The 18,271-nt window shown below is 37.1% G+C and overlaps 1 protein-coding gene and 1 pseudogene across 7 annotated transcripts; both read left to right on the plus strand.

Moving 5' to 3' along the window:
- The first annotated feature begins 398 nt into the window (after positions 1 to 398).
- Positions 399 to 9,777, plus strand: LOC103428872 (kinesin-like protein KIN-4C). Of its 7 annotated transcripts, none has more exons than XM_008367003.4 (28): positions 399 to 604; positions 745 to 938; positions 1,138 to 1,284; positions 1,381 to 1,533; positions 1,619 to 1,869; positions 2,146 to 2,324; positions 2,518 to 2,642; positions 3,053 to 3,089; positions 3,196 to 3,287; positions 3,366 to 3,482; positions 3,572 to 3,685; positions 3,760 to 3,843; positions 4,021 to 4,222; positions 4,939 to 5,048; positions 5,424 to 5,522; positions 5,599 to 5,712; positions 5,786 to 5,902; positions 5,983 to 6,063; positions 6,563 to 6,634; positions 6,706 to 6,799; positions 6,876 to 6,907; positions 7,019 to 7,104; positions 7,358 to 7,429; positions 7,531 to 7,758; positions 7,921 to 8,053; positions 8,177 to 8,266; positions 8,418 to 8,984; positions 9,142 to 9,777. In XM_008367003.4, exons 2-28 carry the CDS (start codon positions 828 to 830, stop codon positions 9,466 to 9,468), a joined length of 3,834 nt encoding a protein of 1,277 aa, XP_008365225.3. In that variant the 5' UTR covers positions 399 to 604; positions 745 to 827; the 3' UTR covers positions 9,469 to 9,777. The 7 variants fall into 7 exon arrangements, with proteins under 7 accessions (XP_008365225.3, XP_070681980.1, XP_070681982.1 ...); XM_070825879.1 differs by having other exon boundaries at positions 8,180 to 8,266; XM_070825881.1 differs by having other exon boundaries at positions 6,706 to 6,787; positions 8,180 to 8,266.
- Positions 9,778 to 10,331: 554 nt separating this feature from the next.
- On the plus strand, positions 10,332 to 13,301 carry LOC103428871 (kinesin-like protein KIN-4C; annotated as a pseudogene).
- The last annotated feature ends 4,970 nt before the right edge of the window (positions 13,302 to 18,271 follow it).

Here is an 18,271-nt window from a genome sequence, read left to right on the forward strand (position 1 = left end):
AACGAAAGTGTAATTTTTGAAAAAGACATGGGGTATATTTGTCTTAAAATGGTAAAACATTGCGTTCCACAAACGTGGAACAAACCCGTTCCAGGGGGGGAGGTGGAACGTAAAAACACTCAAAATCTGTCCCGTGGAACAGCCCGTTCCACCCATTTTTGGTGCACCAAACGCGGGACGGAACGCCTCGTCCCGTTCCGTCCCGTCCCGTCCCACGTACCAAACGCACCCTATGTGCACCAAACGGTATACCACCATTCATGCCCTTGGCCCAACTCAAACCCCCCACACCACGAATCGCCACCAGCCATTGCAGTGGGCCAGTCTGTCCCGTATCCCTACCATTTCCAAAATTAAACCCCGCTAATTATAAGAGTACCGTTCGCCCAATCACGCGCAGGTCACGTGACATCCTAAATTTTGAATCCGGACTTGTCCGCCTTCTCTAAATTCCGCTTTAATTCAACCCCAAACGCCCGCTTTCAAAAATTCCCCTCTCTCTCTCTGCTCCCACCGCACAACGCAAACGCACATTTCAAAACCAAACGAACGAAATTGGAAGGAAGGAAGGAAGCAAATCCCATTTTTCGTCCGCCTCCTTCAGGTGCAGCTCCCTCCCAGATCCGTTTTTCATCTTCTCCTCCTCTTTTCGATTGCTATCAATCCCGATTCGTATCGGGTTTTTAATGTTCCGTTGTTGTTTGGTTGGTGATTTTTGATGCGGTGGTGTTTGATTCTGATTAGGGATTCGTTTTTCAATCTGGAGGCGTGGCGGAGGATTTAGGATTTTTCGATTTGGGATCGAGGGTTTTTCGCATTAGGTCGAGATGGATAGTTCGGAATGTGTTCGAGTGGCTGTCAATGTAAGGCCCTTGATTACCTCCGAGCTTCTGGTAGGCTGCACAGATTGCATTTCCGTCGTTCCCGGTGAACCCCAGGTAATTTTTTTCCTCAAGTTTTTGGGTTAAACTTTTGGTTCTTGGTTTTTCGAATGTCAGATGTGGCTGATTCAGCTGCTTATTGTTATTTTTATTTCATTTTTGAATTCATAATGTGTAATGCACGTTCAATTTTTTGTGATAATCAAAATATGAGTGTGTTGGTAACTAATGATTTATGATTGGGATATGTGAACAGGTGCAAATTGGGACACATTCGTTCACATACGATTATGTGTATGGTAGCACCGGACTTCCTTCTAATGCGGTGTATGATGATTGTGTTGCTCCGCTCGTTAATGCCCTTTTCCATGGATACAATGCTACTGTACTTGCTTATGGACAGGTATAATGTTTATGAAAACTCTTGTTGTTGGGTTTCTTTTAACTTTATGTTTGATCTAATACTAAGTAACAAAATTGAATTCATTTAATATTGCAGACGGGTTCCGGGAAGACTTATACAATGGGGACTAACTATACTGGAGAAGGAAGTAATGGTGGAATAATACCCAAAGTGATGGAAAGTATATTCAAGAAAGTTGAGACAACGAAAGATAACACAGAGTTTTTGATCAGGGTATCATTTATTGAGGTATGAAGATTTCCATTTGTTCATTAATAGTATTTCTCTTTAAATTATTATGTTAAATGTTGATATTCAACGTGTATTACGGCAGATATTTAAGGAGGAAGTGTTTGATTTGCTTGACCCAAATTCATCATCACTGCCCAAAAATGAAGGGGCAGCACCTGCAAAGCCTGCGCCGGCAAGAGTGCCTATCCAAATTAGAGAAACAGTGAATGGAGGGATAACTCTTGCTGGTGTCACTGAGGCAGAGGTTAGAACAAAAGAAGAGATGGCGTCATATCTCACTCGTGGATCATTATCTCGTGCTACTGGGAGCACCAATATGAATAGCCAGTCAAGGTGCAATGCCTGCGTTTTCTATTAGATGGTTTTATAGTATAAAAGTAGATAATTAGGTAGAATTATAGTAATATGTGTAATTTGTTTTCTGAATAACGGTATTTTCTTTTCAGGGTGTGTTGAACTCTATATCTGTTTAAGTTATGATTAGATTTTGTAGTACCAACATTTATTATGTGCATCATATTGTTTTCTGTAAATCTATTTTTTTCTTATGAACGTGTCACAATTGAACTAACATATTATCCTCTATGTTTTCCTCTCCTCACATTGCAGCCGTTCACATGCAATATTTACAATAACAATGGAGCAAAAGAGGATTTCTCACTCTGTGAATGGAGCAAATAGTGACGATATTGGTGATGATATCCTTTGCGCCAAGCTCCATTTAGTGGATTTAGCAGGGTCTGAGCGGGCAAAACGGACAGGTGCTGACGGAATGAGGTTGAAAGAAGGTAATTACTATGTACTTTATATTGAATCTTTCTTATAGGGTTGTATGAAAATAAAATCTGTATTTATTAATTTAACTGCAGTAGCCTTACTTCACTGTTCTTCAATAAATGAGATAAGTTATCCTTTGATTGTTTTTTTTTCTGTTTGGTTTGAATTGGCTACTAATTATTCATTTGTTTTATCTTGTATTAGGCATTCATATTAACAAGGGTTTACTTGCTCTTGGTAATGTGATAAGTGCCTTGGGAGATGAAAAGAAGCGGAAAGAAGGCGGCCATGTTCCGTATCGTGATAGCAAATTAACACGTTTATTACAGGCATGCAAATCAATTTCTTTTGAATTCTTGTGATACATGTTATGACAGCTTGTAAGTTACAGACATATTTTCAGCGTCTTCAATACATTTATGTTCAGATGCATTTATCATTGTGGTTACTTTAGATAAGGAGAAAAAAGTAGCAACGCAATGAAGAATGTGCAGAATTTTAGTTTCCTTAGACAACTTAAGGTTCGTCTTAGGTGGAATGATATGCATATCATAATTTACTTAGCATTTGACTCACGATGTCTTGAAGTGTTAAGGTAGATAATAATAAAATTTGACTTGACTTTAAAAAAATATAATTGGTTATTTTCCAAATCGAAGTCCTTCACTCACCGTAAATAAATAAAATGAAAGATGCCTTGGTACTGTTTCTGACTAATCTTTGCAATGTGAATTTATAGGATTCGCTCGGAGGAAACAGTAAGACTGTGATGATTGGTATGCTGATTTTGTTTGTTAGAGTAAAGCTTCATTGGCTCTTTAAGATATGCATTTCTAATGATCCAATACTTATTTTTTCAAAATTCATTGTCTTTTTTCCTAGCTTGTGTTAGTCCAGCTGACACAAATGCTGAAGAGACGTTAAATACTTTGAAATATGCTAACCGTGCTCGCAACATCCACAATAAGGCAGTTGTAAGTTTTGGTGCAATATTGTTAAAGTTTTGTTTGTTTTTACTTCTACTGATTTTTTATTTTGTTATTGATTAATAGGTCAATCGTGATCCCATGGCAGCTCAGTTGCAAACAATGAGAAGCCAGATTGAACAGTTACAGACTGAACTTTTATTTTATCGTGGCGATGCCAGTGCACCATATGAGGAACTTCAGGTATATCAATGACAAGTGGTAATAACAAACGCTCTTTATCAGTAAGGTTATGTGTTTAATGCTTTGAGACTTTTCATCAACTTTTTTAGATCCTGAAGCACAAAGTATCATTACTCGAAGCAAGCAATGTGGAGTTGAGGCACGAGCTTCAAGAACGTCGAGTTTCATGCGAACACCTAAAGCAACGTGCTCTTGATGCTCAGGTTTCTATACATAATTATAAACTTATGTCATTGATCAATCTCGTATGGGGTTTCACTAACATTCAATATTTTAGGTTGAAAAAGATAAACTGGCCATGATAATTGAATCAGCACGAAGTGGTAAATCTTGGGATGAGATTGACTCAAATTCAGTTCAGGTTGGTGTATAGTGATTTTTTGTTTTTCTGTTGTTTATATTTTATTATTTGGTAGTATGCATTGGTTTTTTTTTCTTTTTGTATAGGAAATTCGTTTTCTTCTCCATGTTGCACAATTTTTTCTCTCTCTGATGATCAAGAATCTGAACTCGAACATGGCTTTCAAACTCTTTGCAGGATTATGACTTGCTAAAAGGTTACGTGTCAAAAATTCAGGAGTTAGAAGGGGAGTTATTGTGCTTGAAAAACTCAAACAACTCAAAACACAATAGATTTGTTGACTGTGCTGATGATGGCGGCTTTCGTTCTAAGAATATTTTATTCCCCTCTATCAATGACTATTCATCTGATTATGATACTAAAGCTGAGGATATTTCAGGTAGAAAAAAAATCTTTATCTTATGTTTTTCATTTTTGATTATTTGCTTCTATACTTGTTTGATTTGGTTGTACATCATAATTTCATCTAACACCAAGCTTCTTTCATGTGTACTGTTTCCATTTTTAGATAACACCAATCTTCTTTCATGTGTACTTGTTTTATTTTTTATTAATTGCTTCTATACTTGTTTGATTTGGTTGTACATTATAATGAAGAACTGTTTGTCAGTTTTTCATTTTTATTTGTATGTTTTTATTTTGTTCTTAGTGCAGAAAGAACAAATCTGTGTTCTTTGCTGGCATGTATTTCAAGCTGTGGATTGCTAGTTGGTTGGATTGATAAATAATTTTGGGCATGTTTCCTGTAATTACAACTTGTAATGTCCATGTAAATATGAGACTATATAAAATAAGAGGATTATTGAGGATTCTATGGGGGAGGAAGCAAAGGGCTTGTGGGATAGAGTTTCTTACATGGCATTACTGTGTGCTTCGATTTTCTTGATATACCTTTGTTTCTCATTCATGCCTATTGTTAGCTTCTTTTAACTCTTATGTTGTATAGCTGTGTTGTATTGTTATATTTTTATTACGTTTGGCCTTTTATTATGTTTTAGCAGCTGGTAGGTTAGAGATAGTTTTAGTGTTCTCTATACCTGTACCATTGTTATTATCCTAATAAAATCTTTATGTTTCCATATGATTTACTAGTAGATGAGATTGAAGATCATGAAAAGGAGCAAAAGGAGCAAGAATTTTCTTCTCTTCAAGAAAAATTTGATAGGGAGCTCAAAGAATTGGACAAAGCTCTTGAACAGAAGGAGGTAAGGTTTCTTAAGTTTTGATTAAAGTGGTTGAATTATCTTGGTTGCGCACTTTCAATTGGACAACTTCAAATCATTGGATTTGTTAAAGCGATTTCTTGTTGAGCTCCAACCTTTCCTTATTGGATTACTTCTGTGAAATGGAGTTTTGGGGATCCATAAATTAGAAGAAACCTTTCACTAAATATTATTTTGAATGGCATGCTTAACTGTTGGTGACTCGTTCTTTCTTAAAGATGTCTGTTTAACTTTCAAGACTATATTTCTTTACATCCTGCTATTTGTCTAAGTATGCTTGTTTGTTTTTGCCGTTGGTGTGGGGTTTTATCATTTCTTTTTATTTTATTCTAAATTGGTTACTTTGACTTGTTCAAGGCTGAGATGAAGCGGTTTACTACTTCTGATACCTCGGTTCTTAAACTACATTATGAGAAGAAAGTTCAGGAGTTAGAACTTGAAAAGAAAACATTGCAGGTTTGTTTTCTTCCTGCAATACTTGTGCTGTGATGCAAAGTTCTGGCTTATAAATCTGCCTATTCTGGTTCTGCAGAAAGAGATTGAGGCGTTGAAACACAATCTTTCCAATATATCATCTACTTCTGATGATGGTGCTCAAAAGTTGAAGGAAGATTATCTACACAAGTTGAATGTCCTTGAAGGGCAGGTGAGTGCAAATACCCTAACCTTTTGATGGAAATTGCATATGTTGGGCAATTGGGCTGAATTTTTCTTTGCAGGTTTCTGAGCTCAAAAAGAAGCAAGATGCTCAAGCTCAACTATTGAGACAAAAACAAAAAAGTGATGAGGCTGCAAAGCGACTTCAGGATGAGATACAGAGAATAAAGACTCAGAAGGTGCAATATGCAAAGAATAATGCAAAAGGATATTAGTCACGTTTTGTCATCATTATTAAATGCAATCTTTTTTTTCTTAGGTTCAACTGCAACACAAGATTAAACAAGAGTCTGAGCAGTTCAGATTATGGAAAGCATCACGAGAAAAAGAAGTTCTTCAGGTATATGAAAATTTTGAATTGCTTGCATCTTTAATTACTGATTTCTGATTGACTATAGCCACATCATACCGGTCATATGCTTATCATGTAAATGATCTTGGAAAGTGCAAGTGGATACGTGATGGTGCTCCATAGCATACTGTTTACAAATCATGATATACAAACACATTTTATTACTGTTAAATTGTCAGCAGCAATTAGCAACCATGATCTAGAAAATGCATTTTACATCATTTGGGAAAATCATTTTAAAGTTATTTCTAACTTTTGAATTGTTATTTATTCTTTTTAAATCTGTTGGGTTGGCAGAAATCTACCTTTTCCGCCCCCACCGCCACCCCCCAAATAAAACATTTGTTCTTTTGTGTTAACAATTATATGATGCTATGCATATTGTAGTTTACCGCATGACTGCAATGCCTTCTCTTTTATCTACATTATCTATTTTTGAAATTTGAGAGTTAAGGAAATCTTCCTTTTCGTTTTTGTCAATTATCAGCTTAAGAAAGAGGGGAGGAGGAATGAGTATGAAATGCATAAACTGTTAGCTTTGAATCAGAGGCAAAAAATGGTAAGAAATAACTTGCTAGGTTGTACATCATCTATTGAAAGATATTCACATTTTTCTCCACGTTATGTCAGGTTTTGCAACGGAAGACAGAAGAAGCTTCTATGGCCACAAAAAGGCTAAAAGAGCTTTTAGAATCGCGAAAGACTTCTTCACGTGAAATTTCTGGTCATGCGATATACCTCATTTGTTTCTATTTTCTTGTCATTATAAGGTATTAACAATTTGTTACTACTCTATGCAGGAGCTGGCAGTGGACATGGTCCTGGAGTTCAGGTACTTGTCACTCTCTAAAGTATCTAATGAGGAATAAAAGAGTCATTTATCAGAAGGATTTTTTTGTTTGCATGATATGGAGATGGATTAATGTTGTAGATCTGTACACAGGCTTTGATGCAGGCAATTGAGCATGAGCTTGAAGTCACAGTTCGGGTACATGAAGTACGATCTGAGTATGACCGTCAAATGGAAGAGTAAGCCTTTCCATTCTAGTAGACTACTTTATATATTTACTTAAATTGTCTATGAGATTCTTAGAGTTGACTACTTTGAAAAGGATGCCATCCGTAACATTATGTTGAAATGTTGTAATTAGTTGTGCCAAGAATCATATTGAATGCTGGCTGTTTTTATCCTTAAATTCTGTTATATCTGTTTGTTAGAGTAAGAGATTCTATCTCAGTCACAATTTTGGAGAATCAGTTTAATTAACTCTTGGTATTTCAGGCGGGCTAGGATGGCCAAGGAGGTCGCAAAGCTAAAAGAAGAAGCAGAAATGTCAAAACGAACTAATTTCAGGTGACTGTTTTGTAGATGAATATTCTATTTCAACAAATTGTCTTTATTATTTGGTGCTAACTTGACATACATCTCTCTCTTTTGAATGGTGCCTATTGTAGTGATTACCCCGAATCAATGTCTCCTGGTGCGAGAAATTCAAGGATTTATGCACTTGAAAACATGCTTGCTACTTCATCTAGCACCCTGGTTTCCATGGCATCACAATTGTCAGAAGCAGAAGAACGGGAGCGGGGTTTTACTGGGAGGGGACGCTGGAACCATGTTCGGTCTCTTGCTGATGCAAAAAATTTGATGAATCATTTGTTCAATTTAGCTTCTTCCTCCAGGTAATACATTATATTTAGGTCAAAGATTTTACCAGAAGAGAAATATTCTTCCTAATTTTGTCTGAGAGAAAAAACTTCAGTGTGCATGTCAGCGCAATTGTTTTTACCTTGAGTATTTACTTTGGAATGCCACTGAAAATAAATGTTTCCTCGATTTTCAAGGTGTTTGTTACGAGATAAAGAAGTTGCATACAGAGAGAGGGATTTGGAAATAAGAGATTTGAAGGAAAAAGTTGTAAGCCTGAGTAGTTTGCTTAGAAAATCAGAGATGCAGAGGGCTGAACTTGTTCATCAGGTAAAGTCTTAGATTAGCTTATGTGGTTGCCAGTGTGAAACCATGATTATTCTATCTTCCCGTAGTTATTTGACTAATTCCTTCCATTTTTCTTTAATTTTCTGAATTGTTTCCGATTTCTAGCAGAATCAGGCGTTGAAGAAATTTGCCATGAACTGTTCTAAGGATGCGGACCTAAACAATGGTGGACACAAGTATGATTTGCGCAAGTTGGTACGTGCGGGTGACATTATCTTTTGCAAGTTCCTCATGCTGCTTAATACTACGTTTTCTTTATTGTTTTAGTTTTAAAATACTTGTTGCCATTTCCTGATTACAACTGACATAATTGCTAATCTTTATATGACGTGTTTTGTGAATCTAGGAAAACCGGGCGTCATTTATCTGGGAGGATATGGATACGTCTGATTCAGAAAAATCTGATGCGGAGGAGGATGGCGACTGGGTAATGTCAAGAAAACGACCATCTAAAAAGCGAAAATCCAAAAGTGGAAGTTCAAGTGGGGGAGGATATAATGAGTCAGAAGTTAAGAATTTTGGAGGCTTCAAATTAGACGCTTCAGGTGATGGGATTGTGTCTGTGAAGAAAAGTGAATCAGGCGTATGCTGCTCTTGCAGCAAAAGCTCATCATGCAAAACTAGCAAATGTGAATGCCGGTCTTCCGCAGGCACTTGTGGGTTATCATGTGGCTGTGCGGCTACAAAGTGTTCAAATAGAGAATCAGCTTCACTTGTGGTGCAAGAATCTGCACAAGCGGAGGTGTCTGAAGGGATTAGAGATGAGATCGGGACTGATGAAGCAGAGAAGAATCAGCTTCTTGTTACTCATGGTGCAAGGTTGCTTCAGAATGCATTAGCTGATAACTCTAGTGAGACAACTGATGATGGTGAACCAAGAAGGAAGGCTCTTTCCGAAATTGGAAATACGTTGGTATACTTTAGTCTCGCCTGATAGAATCGAATTGCTTTTCACTCGTCCCTTATCATCTGTGCAGTCAATTTGTTCTTGGTTGATGCTTTAGAACTTAATTATTTCACTAGTCTTACACTTACTTTGGCTTACATTTTGATGGTTTTATCAACTGAAGGTCAAATCCAACGCACCAAAGCCTAACCAGAGAAAGAAGTGGCGAAAATCCACAATTCAACTTGTTACAAATGCTCCGCCTCCCTCGCAGCCAGAAGTTGCTGAAGCACCTCGAAGGCCAGATAACAAAGGACAAGAGGCAAGCATCCCTATGAAGCTACCAAGGGCCATGCGATCAGCTGCTGCATCAAACAGCGGCAACCCATTTAGAGACAGGAATGCCGATAAACCACAGCAATCGGATGCCAACAAGGAAGCTGGAATTCCCGCACCAATAAGTCCTCTCCGGCAGAAGAGAACAAAAGATGAGAAGGAAAACCACCTTTGAATTCCACTGCCTCTCTCATTGGCATTATCTTATACCAGCAGCGTGAAGCAGGTGGTCGTAGCCACGTAGGATTTGAGGTTGCTAGTGATTGCAAAATTACTGTGGCTATGAGGATTTATCGATCCGGAGCCTTGATTTGTGTTTGATTGATGAAGATAGAGATGTAGGTGATTAGGCCTTTGTTGGCTTTGTTGCTTAGACCATGGTGCTCAGGACTCGGAACCATTTTTTACTGGCATTTTGTAGATACACTGTTCCATTCAGGGAACATCTAATCTACCACATCAATGAAATTAGACATGGTTTTCCCTTTTTTTCTTTTTTCTTTTCTATTCCGAAGTTTTGTCCCATGTGATTTTCTTCGGAAAGGATGTGTTAATGACCCACATCATTAACACCCAATGCCAAGCTTCCAGCCTCTTTGTTTTTTGGTTGCTTTTGTTCTTCAGCTCATTATTAAATGAGTTTAAATTTTGAGATGAGTGTCCATTTATTACATGGATTTCGAATTAAAATTCATCTAGTAGTGAAAATAGAACGGTGAGTAACACTCATTTTAGGGTGGTAAGCAAAAATATTCTCTAAGTTAAGTCTGTACACAAAACACAAAAAAAGACATCTCTTGAAATAAAAACATTGTGACCAGCTCACACGAATTTCCACCCTTAATTTTGGGTATTTATTTGTACGTACCTTATTTAATTTTTTTTCTCTTTTGTTTGAATTTGAATTTTTTGAGTTTTAGAGAAAGAGATTGTTATTGAGACTTTAAAAATTTTATGGTGCATTCTTCGTAATTGTATTTGTTCTCTTAAAAAAAAAAAAAAATCTAAATGTAGATGAGTCAACGTTGGCAAAATTGAATCATAAATTTCCCTCCTTTTATTTTTTTATATTTTATTTTATTACAGGGTATATTGTTGGGTCCTCCTTCCTCCCTCCCTCTTCTTCTTCAGCGCACATTAACGCTTCGCTTCACTCACTCCACTGCAGCCTTCGGGTCCGATCCGTACCCACTCGAGAACTCGCCGATTTGGATGTCAGACGATGAAGAAAGGCAACCGCCGCGTACAGCGAACCGCCGACGCATCCACCGGCGATGATTACGGGAAGAAATTTCACCAATTGGACCTTGAAAATAAAGCATATCAGGTCGCTCTTTCACTCTATTTTTGTTTCGGTTTCATTTTTTTCCTTAAATTTGGGAGTCTGTTTGGTTGCCGAGAAAATGTTGGAGAAAAGAAACGAAAATTGGCAACCCTTGATTTGATTGAGTTTTCTGTGGAGTTGTAATTTGCGTTCGAATTATATTTGGGTGGCGAGAAATGTAGTAGCAGAGTGAAATCGGGAAATTTAACTTGAGTTTAGTCTGATTGGCTGATTTGAATCTAATTGAATTGTTCTGGCAGCCATTGTTCTTTTAGGTTCCGATTTGCGAGTTTCTTACGTGCGAAAAGCTCTTAAATTTTGCTTTTGGTAACGATTGGCAGAAGGAGGTTGAGGAGCTGAGATTCAAGGTAGCAAATGGTTCATCCACTTCCTGTGATAGCAGTGCTCAAAAGCTGAGAGAGGATTACATTCAAAAGTTGACTTTCCTTGAGGATCAGGTGGATTTTTATGCTCGAAGTTGTGACGAGGTGTTCAAAAATGGTTTTGCGTGTTCTATATCTATAATTCATTTGTGCAGGTTGCAGTGTTGACGAAGAAGCTAGATGCTCAATCTCAGCTCTCGGTTCTAAGAAGAAGGGGCGATGAGCCCACAAAGCAGTTACATTTCGAGATTCAGAGGTTGAAGGCTCAGAAGGTGACATTTTGTTAGTTATGAGGCTTTCCTGTATGAAATTTTGTTAAATTTTGTTCTTCCACTATTGACAAATTGTGTGCTGTTTAGGTTCAAGTGCAATGTAAGATGAAGCTTGAGTCTGTGCAGTTCAGATTGCAAAAGGCTTCCCTGGAAAAAGAAGTTCTTCAGGTATATGAGTCTCCCTAAAGTATTAAGTTAGCACATTTTCGATAACCTTTATGGAACTATATATATCAGCTACTAGCTTAATCTGTTTAGTATGTCTGGAAAAGTGTTGAATAGTTGATGCGGAACTTATTTTATGTCGGGGTATATGAAATCTTTTTGGATATCTTTATGCATCAACAGCTCAAAAAAGAGAGTAGGAAGAATGAACATGAGATGCATAAGCTATTGGACTCCAATCAAAGACTGAAGACGGTAATTTTGTATTTTCTCATTTTGGAAAGTCATTTTCTCATTTTGGATTTGTAGGATGGCTGAGGAAGCTGCAAACCTGAAGGATGAAGCTGAGGCGCAGCAGCAAGAAATGTCGAGGTGAGAAGTTTTGCTTCTGAACCTTGTTCCTGCAAGGTTGTCGTAAACTATCCCCATGTATTTTGCTTCTGAACCTTGCCCTTTTTCCCCTGCCATCTTAAGGTGCACATGCCAGGAACAAGAGGATGACTGCTTGGAGAAGGATTTAGGTATAAAAGATCTGAAGGAACAATTCGTTAGTCTAAGTAGTATGGTTGGACAACTAAGGCTGAACAAGGCTGCGCTTGATGGTGGGAATAAGTCACAGGTTAATGCACTTAAATGCGAATCCATGCTTCGTGTCTTAATTTTTTTGAACTTCAATTCATCTTCTTTCTGGAGCTTGAATCATATAGTGGTTTGAGGGAATGAATGAGTTGCAGGGTTCTTAATCAAATTCAACTACATTCCCCGATTAGAAATACAAAATGTGATTTCCTTGATTCACACACCTTCAATTATGATATCTGATGGTCAGGGAACTATGAGCCAACATTCTATTTCTGTTGGGAGTAATAGTTACAAGTTAGTGGAGGACATCACCCCATCTGCCTCAGAAATCTCGAACGTTGCAAAAGTTAAAACTGCATCAACAGTGTGCTGCTCATGCAGTAAGAGTTCCTTGTGCAAGACGATGAAATGCAGATGTCGATCCACGGGTGGCAGCTGTGGGGCATCATGTGGCTGTGTTGCCTCTAAGTGCAGCAATAGAGGATTAACAGTTCAAATTAAGTTGAATGAGTCGTCACAGTCAGAGACGGTTGATGGCATTTTGAACTGTTCAGATACAACTGAAGTGGAGAAGGATAGCTCAGTGGCTTCTCAAGGTGCAATGCTACTTCAGAATGCTTTAGTTCAGAAGCCTGCAGAGTCGAATGACAATCTTGGGCCAAGAAAGAAACCATTATCTGATATTGGGAACCTACTGGTATGCTTCATTATCCTTTTTGAATCCCGCTTTATTTTTCTTAAAGAAGTAAAATGTTTTATCGTGAGTACATTTTTCTCCTCTCTAATAATTTTCTTACCCATATGTGGGACTGTCTGCGTTTCAGAATTGTGTTTTTACGGTACCTCTGACTCCTAATTGCCATTTGGCATTCAAAAATACTCTATTGCTTGCTGGGGTTCCCCCCTTGGAGCAGCATTTCATTACGCTTTTCCTTGCTCTCGGACTGAAAATTTTAAACCCTATAGGTGAATGCAGACGCTGCAAAACCCGCCCCAAATAAAAAGGGACGAAAGCCAGCAATTCGACTTGTTAATGTAAATGCTGAAGGCAAAAAAGGAGCAGAGGATGCAATGCAAGCAGAAGGTTAAGATAAAATTTTCGTCATGAAAGAGAACTGCTGTAGCGAGACAGTGATGGAGAAAGAGAGCCATCACTGTGTTTAACTCTCAGATATAATTGATAGAAAGTCGGATTTACGATAGAGATGTCTTTTATTTGGATGAAATACCATTCAGTGTTTTCTTCTTTCGCTTTGAATGCCATTTCGGTTTCGAATTGAAATCTAGTTACCATGACCAACTAATCCAGATTTTTTTTTTGTGTCAAACGACTAATAGAGTAAAATTAAAATTACTTTCAATCTACACAAACACGTGGATAAAAACAAGTAACGACGGTAGAAATATTTTGCTTTCCTATTGCTTCCCTATTCGACTATTCCTATTTGGATTAGGGTCGGGCCGGTCGGCAGCTCTTTCCTTCCTTCCTTCCTCGTATATACTCTATATAGTTGCTCATTGTAATAATTACTTTTTATATGAAACCTACTCATTTGTAGTGGTAGCAGTACTCATTCCCAAGGTTCTAACAGACGTTAAGCGCTAGTTGGATGGTGGGCTGGGACCTAACACCTAGGTGGTTAGGCGGGGGCCTAGGCAAAGTAAGCTGATTTAACTAAATCTAATATATTTCGTATAAATAAGTGTATATTTATACTTAAAAATATATATAATTTCATCATAAACTACAAAATAGAATAACATATATATTATGAGCTATTGGAACATAATGAAAACATGGGGAACAAGCATATAATGTGTGTTCATTCAAGTATTCAACAAGTCTCTTACAATTTATTGGAAAAAATAAAATGTAAAATGAAAGTTATCTATTTTCTATTTAAATGAGTTGCAACCTAAGCAGATGCCTAGGCGGGCGCCTCAATAGGTCTAGACGTCATTTCTTAATTTCGAACACCTATGCATTAATCGGGACGGTGGCCATACGGGGATTTTTAGAAATCCCTGCCACAACCATTTTTTCCCCATTTATAACCCAAAAAATATTATTTAACCCAAAAAAGATGGCAGTGTCCGATAGTGAGAAGCTGGCTGTTCGAGGGTATGATCTGGTCGTTTGGCGACCAGGATTTCTCTCACCGCTTCTGATGGGTCCATCTTGGCTTCTTCCACTCCATATCGTGAGTTAGTTGGCTCCCTCTAGTATTTCACTACCACTCACCCTGATATTTCCTTTGCAGTTAATATTGTTGCCCATTTCTTGAGTTCACCTTGCACTGCTCATATGATTGCCTTCAAACAGATTTTCCGTTATGTCAAAGGTACTTTGGATTTTAGTGTTACGTTGATTCCTCAACTTGCTTCCGTTACTTTGTCTACATATTTTGGTGCTGATTAGGCTGGTTGTCCAAACACTCGTCATTTCATTATTGGTTACCTTGTTTATCTTGGCTCTAATACCATCTCTTGGTGCTCGAAAAAACAGCCGATTGTGTCGCATTTGAGTCCTAAATCGGAATACCACACTCTCTCTCATGCATGTGTCGCAACCACTTAGATTTGCTTCTACTTCATGAGCTTGGTGTTCGCTTATCATTTCTTGTCTTTTTGCATTGTGACAATCTTAGTGCCACTTACCTTGCTTCTGATTTAGTTTTGCACACGGCATATTGAACTTGATTATCACTTAGTTCGTGAAAACGTAGCTCTTGGTAATCATTTAGTTTGTTATATATCAACTGATCAGCCCACTGACCTGCTTACCAAGACTCTTCATCAGCTACGGAATGGTGTTCTCCGCTCAAAACTTGTCCGATCAGGCTAGTCCAATTTGCGAGGGTGTGGTGGGGTGTTAGAGTAGAATTAATTAAACCGAAATTCTCTTTGTAACTAAAAGGATGTAATTTACAGTTGTATTTATTTTAGAATTCTTTTCATAATATGTACTCCGATCGTCATGGCATATATGGAAGAGAATCATCGGCATGCCAAGTGCATCGTTGGTGTTGGCTAATTTAATTAATTAATTAGGCAGAAGGGCACCAACAAACCATCAATCTCAATGGATCATTGGATGATTGAATGAAAAGAATCTGACAAGAGGCCCGCGTCATATCCTAAGCTACAGATCGATCCCTTTCCTTCTGTTCTTGGTGACACGTAGTTTCAGATTGATTTGGAAGAGAGAAGGTTCTTGGCCTTCGAGGCTTTGTGGCCAAAGTACAAACTCATCCATTTGTCCTTATCTTTCTTCTTTGCAAGTGGACGATGAAAGCAAAATTATACCCTCACTAATTTTTGTATGGACACATACAATATACATGCACGAGATAAGTTAGCATACGAAAGATCAAATTTTTGTCCCCTGTTATTAAAAACCAATGAAATGGGCAATAATAGCTTTTCTTGTTCTTAAAAAAGCTATATACGTTATATATTGTCGGGAATATATTAATATATTATATAAATTATGGGCTTTTTAATATTTTAATTTTTGTCCCTTGTTATTTAAAACCAATGAAATGGACAACTCCTCCAGTATTGAGATTATTATAAGGTATATATAATTGTATATGCATGCACGAGTACGAACAATGTAGAATGTACTCCTGACGTAGTTATGGACAGCATGCACATGCAGATATATGCATGCATGCACAGGCCATACAATTATCGTATGGTAGCAGCAGTCTTTTGCTATTTTGGTTGGAAGGGTACTTTTATCAATTTTTCTTCAATAGACCCGCCTGCTCAATAGTATGAGAAATGAATTGTCATAGTTGAATAAAAAAAGAACTATTTTGTTTAATTGTCAAGCTAATGATATAAAGGCAGAGTCCAAACTATTTGAAGACTTATATGTAATTTTACTGTTTAAGTTGATAAACTAGTCACCCAATACCCTTTGTTAGATCAACTAATATCCTTTGTAAGATCATATAAGCGATATTTTTATTTGATATAATGATATTTTAAACTAAAGAAAATGAGATATTCTACTAAGAGTACGAGGGATTGAGTTGGGCCACACAATGAGCCAACTAATAACGCAAACATAATACGTCATTACCATTGATGTGCAAGGAAAATATTCTACTCTAATGGTAAGTGAGATTGAGCTGAGCCACATAATAACCCAGCCGATAATAAAGTATCGAACTCAACTTAAATATAATATGTACTCGCGATTCATGTGAGTAACATTAGACCTTAGTACTAGTTAGAATCAAACATGATTTTGCAATATCATAATTTCGCATACAGGGTGTCGGAATAAAAAAAAATTAGGGTGTTCAATCATATCATATTTTAAATTTTTCTAACTAAATTATAAGGGTTTATAGTTTGTGCCTCGCATTTGAGGTCAAAATTCGAATCTCATTCTCGCACTTCAAACTGTAATAAAAAAATCTAAAACATTATATATCTATAATAATAACAAAAAACGAAAGTTCTTTCGTGGGGAATCGGCTTTTTAAAATGTTGTCTAACAATTCGTGGACCTCGAAGGTTAAACAATAAACAAAAGATTAGCATCACTATGCTAATGGGGGAAGGAGAGGAGTGCAAATAACATTGTGGCCGCGTTATCTGTACTCATTCAAAGGGATGGGAATTGCCAAAGTTTCTTGCACTCCAAGAAACAAATAATACTACTACAACAACAACAACAACAACAACAAAGCCTTTTCCCACTAAGTGGGTCGGCTATATGAATCCTAGAACGCCATTGCGCTCGGTTTTGTGTCATGTCTTCCGTTCGATCCAAGTACTCTAAGTCTTTTCTTAGAGTCTCTTCCAAAGTTTTCCTAGGTCTTCCTCTACCCCTTCGGCCCTGAACCTCTGTCCCGTAGTCACATCTTCGAACCGGAGCGTCAGTCGGCCTTCTTTGCCCATGTCCAAATCACCGGAACCGATTTTCTCTCATCTTTCCTTCAATTTCGGCTACTCCTACTTTACCTCGGATATCCTCATGCCCAATCTTATCCTTTCTCGTGTGCCCACACATCCCACGAAGCATCCTCATCTCCGCTACAAGTTTATAAATACCAAATTCTTTTAGCATATTTTAATTCTTCATCAAATGACATTCTTTGTTTTACTTATTCAAATATGATCCTTTTCTAATCTCATACATTTCAATCAGCTTAGGTATTGAGACGTGGATTTAACACATTGCAGTATGATGAGCTAATTTGGTGACTAAGTTTCGACATTTGTGATAAAAATATAAATGTAATATTGTATAAGATACATCTATTTCTCTAACGATGATAATTCACATGTCTTTAAAAGATAAATACGCAAGGAAATTGTTTATTATTCCACTTGTGATTTTGTGTTCAATTCTTCCTCACCTAACATAGCATGTATCAAAAATGATAGATTCGTGAAACACGTATATCAATTCCCATAACATGGCAATTTCTGTTCTTTTTATTTTTATTTATTTATTTATTGGTTTGGTACATTCTTCTCTCGGGGTAGGCCGTAGGCCTCAAAAACCTTAAACAAAAGGGCGGAGTTTCCCAACAAGTGGGTTATAAGGTTCCTTGAAACACAAGCACACGGCAAATGGCCTTTAAAATTCAGGTCAAATCCAAAGTCCAAGCCACCAAAATTTACCAGCCGTCTCTCAAATAACCACACACCTCGTGTCCTTGGAATCCATAAAAAACGTGAATCAGGTGAATATCAATCATAAAAAACGACCGGTTGATTATGAGATGACTAATAATACATGTTCAGTCATTTGCGAATTTGATGTCAAACTTAAATAATAAATTAACATTGCTTTGATATTCTAGAGCTCGTTTGGAAATACTTTTATAATGACTGAAAGCGTTTTTTATGATAATGATTTTGGAACCAATCTTTAGTAAAAATGTAAGTAAATCATAAAAAAAAGTGTTTTAGAAAGCCAAAAATACTTTCACCAAAGAGCTTTTAACTATTTTAAAAGTACTTCAAAACAAGCTTATAATATCAACTTTTAACGTCAGATAAAAATATGCTCAAATTAATTGGTCTAGCTAATTCTCCACCCTTAAGAATATGTTTTATTTATTAAAAAAGTTGAGGTTCTACTTAAAACTTAATTGATTATATCGTTTACACAATACAATTTTCATGAAACGAGTATATTGTTATTGTAGCAAGTGACCCTTTAATCAATAATTTTTCAATTGGAAGTAGTAGATTGTCATGGGTGGAATCACCTTTGACTTCAAC

The sequence above is a fragment of the Malus domestica genome, chromosome 08, assembly GCF_042453785.1.
Source record: "Malus domestica chromosome 08, GDT2T_hap1".
Taxonomy (NCBI): Eukaryota; Viridiplantae; Streptophyta; class Magnoliopsida; order Rosales; family Rosaceae; genus Malus; species Malus domestica.

Excerpts from the sequence above, each read along its gene's own strand:
- LOC103428872 (XM_029107214.2), top strand. The coding sequence starts at position 828 with ATGGATAGTTCGGAATGTGTTCGAGTGGCTGTCAATGTAAGGCCCTTG. Across the intron at positions 3,090-3,195 it reads CAGTAAGACTGTGATGATTG|CTTGTGTTAGTCCAGCTGAC; the intron begins GTATGCTGATTT and ends CTTTTTTCCTAG. Across the intron at positions 8,985-9,141 it reads CCGAAATTGGAAATACGTTG|GTCAAATCCAACGCACCAAA; the intron begins GTATACTTTAGT and ends TATCAACTGAAG.